Source organism: Colobus angolensis, unplaced genomic scaffold (assembly GCF_000951035.1).
Source record: "Colobus angolensis palliatus isolate OR3802 unplaced genomic scaffold, Cang.pa_1.0 Scaffold236, whole genome shotgun sequence".
Classification (NCBI taxonomy): domain Eukaryota; kingdom Metazoa; phylum Chordata; class Mammalia; order Primates; family Cercopithecidae; genus Colobus; species Colobus angolensis.
The window spans coordinates 963405-968267 of NW_012115555.1; the positions used below are offsets into that span (position 1 = coordinate 963405).

At 54.5% G+C, this 4863-nt stretch overlaps 1 protein-coding gene and 1 long non-coding RNA gene across 3 annotated transcripts in view; one reads left to right on the top strand and one right to left on the bottom strand.

Moving 5' to 3' along the window:
• Window positions 1-840: 840 nt before the first annotated feature.
• Window positions 841-2394, bottom strand: LOC105513775. The gene is made up of 3 exons (XR_001002083.1): window positions 2206-2394; window positions 1803-1872; window positions 841-1695 (listed from the first exon to the last, which is right to left on the bottom strand). It is a non-coding gene; the product is annotated as an uncharacterized LOC105513775 (long non-coding RNA).
• The window catches only part of PPT2 (palmitoyl-protein thioesterase 2), a 16108-nt gene continuing 12810 nt past the window's right edge, over window positions 1566-4863 (top strand). The window contains exons 1-5 of one of the 2 annotated variants that reach the window (XM_011944772.1): window positions 1566-1672; window positions 2629-2819; window positions 3071-3224; window positions 3708-3803; window positions 3891-3998. In XM_011944772.1, the coding sequence (XP_011800162.1) occupies window positions 1663-1672; window positions 2629-2819; window positions 3071-3224; window positions 3708-3803; window positions 3891-3998 (559 nt within the window). In that variant the 5' untranslated portion in view covers window positions 1566-1662. The remainder of the gene's footprint in view (window positions 1673-2628; window positions 2820-3070; window positions 3225-3707; window positions 3804-3890; window positions 3999-4863) is intronic. The other variant, XM_011944771.1, reaches the window with a different exon arrangement.

Consider the following 4863-nt stretch of genomic DNA (forward strand, 5'->3'; position numbering starts at 1 on the left):
GGGGGGCGGAGGGAGAGCGGGGAGGGAGGGAGCTTAAAGGGACCGAGGCGAGGGAGGGGGAGCGCTTCAGACGTTTCCCACTTGGTCTCTCTGCTCTCGGACCACCTCTCTTCTCCTCTTACCCTGGCATTCAAGCCCCCAGTTTGGGCTCCTTTGGAGTTGTCATGGAAACACAGAGGCTAGACCAGGCGAGGCGGGTGGGACTAAGGAAAGGAAGGAGGGAGAGAGAACTCTCCGGAGTCTCCCCCTCCAAGACTCACTTAGTGATTATATTGTGGGAGGAAGTGAACAGGTTCTCAGTGGAGTTAATAACCCAGGTGCCTCCAGGGGCACGTCGTCTCCCCGTCTTAGCTCCCTGCAAGGTGCCAGGGTCTTCTCCCAAATCCTTGGCCCCAGTTTCCCCCTATTTAGAAGAGATAAATACTTGTGTGTGAGAGAGAATTGTGCAGAGTTCAGAACTGCGATGGTCTGAAAAGTTCCCAGGATATGGTGAACCTGCCAACCTAGCAGTAAAGAGAGAGGCCCAGGTCTGTAATTCGGGGGGAGCTGGGCCTTGGGGGGAAAAGGGAGAGAGAGTTTGGGCGGTGTGCATACATACCTTCTTCGTCCAGGACTAAGGAGCTGAAGCTCTTTTGGAGGGGGTAGGCAGTATGACTTAACTGCTCATTTCTGGCAGCTCTGTTGGTAATGTGTGCTCGTTCCCCCACTTTCCCTTTGTTTTTAAAGAGGCTGCTTAGAGTCTCCGGGCCGGTCAATGTTCAGATCCATTCCCTAAACCCCCCTACTCCCACCAACCACCTCCCACCAAGACGCATCTCCACCTCCTGAGTCGACCTGCGGTACAGCGTTATTAGTCTTTTTATTTGCTTATTGCATCTTGGGAGCGCGTGGGTGGGTGAAGGGAGCAAGGATAGGAAGTCTATGTAGATTTACACCAGTTTTTTTTTTTTTAAACAAAAACACAGCCAGATAATCATTATTCTTCCCTTACGCCCCCCCAGCCCCCACCTGGGGCAGTCGCTCTCCCGGCTGCGTCCCTTTTCGTCCATGTCCTAGCGGAGACTACAGAGCAGTACAGAGGCTCTCGCTGAAACCAGTCCCAGGCTCCAGAGAGTCAGATCACGACTTCACACCAGTCGTTCTGGTCACTAGGCGTTCGCGTGAGCCCTCAACCCCTTACCGCCACCCCATCGTCACTCTACACCACTCCGAGCGCAAAATGGTTTGATTGAGACAAATTTAGACCAAGCAATGACCTTGTCAACAGAGAGAGGGGTTCAGACATGCTGAGAAATTCTTCTGTCTAGAGAAACGTCTTTAAATGCTAAGTAAAAGCCCTAACAAGTAAAAGCCCTGAGGCTCTAGGGTGTCGGGTAGGGATTATGGGCGGAGAGGTGGGACGCCTGAGGGTCACGGTAGGGAGCCACCCACAGATAACTCAGAGAACCAGATTGTGGGGGTCGCTCAGGTTGAAAGACTGGTCGAAATTACAAGGGCATGAGTCAGCGCATCCCTATGCGCCCTCCGCCCCTTGGGGGGTGGGTCGCTTACAGGGAGGGGAGTAGAGTAGGGCAGGAGAAATTGGGCCAAGTTGCACTTAGCTCAAGGGGCCTCGAGGACTCTCCGCGTCTCTGGAGACAAGGGCACTACACGCACTTCAGAATGAAGAGTTGTAAGTCGCTGACCTGTGGCGGACTGGAGGGTGGGGTGGGGGTGGGTATTGAGGGGCAAGCCCGGGCTGGCATCAGCCCTCCAGGCCACCCTCCCACTCACCCAGCACACGGCAAAATGCAGAGGACTACCTTTCCCTGGTCCACCCCCCGGCCGCCCCTTGGGGAATGAAAACTTCGTGTTCCGCTGCGAGCCAGACGCCTGTATTGGGAAGTGGGGAGAATCAAGGGGGAGGAAATCGGACCTTTGGGTCGCTGGGGGCAACGAAGCCTGGAGAGGCCTTCTTTCCATTCCCAGAATATGTTTGCTGCTTTTTCCTCTCCCCACTGGCCTAAATGGATCGCTCCGCCTATTTCCTCCCCAGCACCAAGAGCGCAATGGAATATTCCATTGCCCCTCCGGTCCTGGGTCAGTGTTGCGGGGAACGCTCGCGCGGTTGCCAGAGAAAGCCCCGGACGTGACGGATTTGCGCGACCCCAAGCAGCCCGCCCTTCCCCCTCCCATCCGTCATTCCCCTGCGCTCTCTTTCCTCACCCTTCCCCCTCCCCCGTGGGTTCCAGTCTTGGGAGAAGTAAACAGCGGGTGGAGCGAGGCCTACGGACCCAGGCCAGGTGGGAGTTTGCACTCTTCAAGGGGCCTGGGCTGCTGCTGGGGTATTCCAGAACTCCGCGTTGTTCATGGCTGGGGAGATGCATTCATCCCTGAACCTAGGGAACAGGTCCCCCGAACGCTGAGTTGGGGGCGGGACTTCGGGTGCGCGTTGGTGCGTCAACGTGGTAGGGGGGTGTGTTTGTAGGGAGAGGGTTGGAATAAGTTAAAAGTAGGCTATTTTGTGACAGGGACCTGGTGAGGGACCTGGTGTGGGACCGAGAGGAGGTGGCTTGATTGCCAGGCGTCTGTTCCGAGGGAGGAGGGTGTTGCCATCTCTCTCACAGGCCTTTATCACCCTTTTCTCAGGCGGGAGCATGCTGGGGCTCTGGGGGCAGCGGCTCCCCGCGGCGTGGGTCCTACTCCTGTTACGTTTCCTGCCGCTGCTGCTGCTTGCAGCCCCCGCGCCCCACCGCGCGTCCTACAAGCCGGTCATCGTGGTGCATGGGCTCTTCGACAGCTCCTACAGCTTCCGCCACCTGCTGGAATACATCAATGAGGTCTGGCAGGGGACACCTGGGTGCAGGGCGTTAGAGGCGTCTACTGTGGCAGGGGAGGGAGAGCGGGGAACTGAAAGCCACCCCTCTGGGCCTGCCCAGTTCCTCAGGGAGCTGGTGCTGGCGTGGGGGAGAGTTGGGGGACGGGATCCCTGGTTCTAGCAGGGTACAATAGACCTGTGGATGCGGGCCAGGGGTGGCGTGTGGGAGCTTCTTAGCCTATCCCCGGTGGCTGCATTGCCCCCTTCCCACAGACACACCCCGGGACTGTGGTGACAGTGCTCGATCTCTTCGATGGGAGAGAGAGCTTGCGACCCCTGTGGGAACAGGTGCAAGGGTTCCGAGAGGCTGTGGTCCCCATCATGGCAAAGGCCCCTCAAGGGGTGCATCTCATCTGCTACTCGCAGGGTAGGCGACTCCCCTGCCCCTAACTCCTAAGCCCTATCTGAGGCTTGATCCTTATCTGAGGGACACTTCCTAGTGTCCCTTTTTCTGAACCACATTGCTCCAGGCACAACCCTGGTACCTGAGCCCTTCCTTTCTGACTTCCCTCAGCACCTGGGTCTCATCTCTGTCTTGAATGGGAGGGAAGCTCGCTACACTGCTGCCCCTTTGTTTCCTATTACCCATAGTTCTTGGACATAAGGGCAAATGGGGCAGGTAAAAACATCTTAGAATTAGAGGCAGGAGGCCCAGCATCTAATTCGGGCTCAGTCACTTATATGATGTGTGACATTTTGGCACAGGATGTGCCTGCCTTCCGTAAGCCTCAGTCTCCTTTATGTACAGTGTGTGTGTGTGTGTGTGTGTGTGTGTGTGGCAGTGGGGGTGGGGGGTGCTGCTGGCTTTGCTGTCCTTAAGTGTCTGCCCAATGTGGTGTTCTGCCTACAGGGGGCCTTGTGTGCCGGGCTCTGCTTTCTGTCATGGATGATCACAATGTGGATTCTTTCATCTCCCTCTCCTCTCCACAGATGGGACAGTATGGAGGTGAGTGGGCACTAGACCCCATAGAAGGCCCTGAGTTTTGGGGGAACAGAGGTTTATGGTCACTTAACACTGCCATTCTCTTGCCAGACACGGACTACTTGAAGTGGCTGTTCCCCACCTCCATGCGGTCTAACCTCTATCGGATCTGCTATAGCCCCTGGGGCCAGGAATTCTCCATCTGCAACTACTGGCATGGTGAGTGGGGATGCTGAACTGGGGCTTCCATGGATCAGGTCAGTTGCTTCCACCTCTGCTACAACCAATAGCAGTGATAACAATAAAGATAACTAACATTTATTGAGCTATTTGAACAGGCTCTGTTCAGAATTTCTTTTTTTTTTTTTGAGAAGGAGTCTTGCTGTGTTGCCCAGGCTGAAGTGCAGTGCAAGATCTCGGCTCACTGCAACCTCTGCCTCCCAGGTTCAAGCGATCCTCCTGCCTCAGTTCCTCTAGTAGCAACTTGCTATTGCTGGGATTACAGGCAGGCGCCACCACGCCCGGCTAAGTTTTGTATTTTAAGTAGAGATGGGGTTTTGCTGTGTTGGCCAGGCTGGTCTCAAACTCCTGACCTCAGGTGATCCACTCGCCTGGGCCTCCCAGAGTGCTGGGATTACAGGTGTGAACCATCGCACCCAGCCCAGAATGTTTTAAGTGTGTCACCTTATTGCCTTAGAAGGTTTAGTCTGTTGCGAGAGTCAGCAAACCTTGTCTATAAAGGGCCAGAGAGTAAATATTTTTGACTTTGTAGGACATAGAGTCTGTTTCACAACTCCTCAATTCTGCTGTTGTAGTGTGAAAGCAGCCATGTACCATATGTGAATGAATGTGCCTGTGTTCCAATAAAACTTCATTTACGAAAACAAGTAGTAGGCTGGATTTGGCCCATTGGTCACAGTTTGCCAATCTCTAGACCAGACCATGGGACCAGAATACTTGGGTTTGAATCTTGACCCTATTGAGTGACTTTGGGCAAGTTACTTAACCATTCTGTTACTCAGTTTTCCTTATCTGTAAAATATTATAGCATGTACTTCACCAGGTTGTTGTAAGGATTAAATCA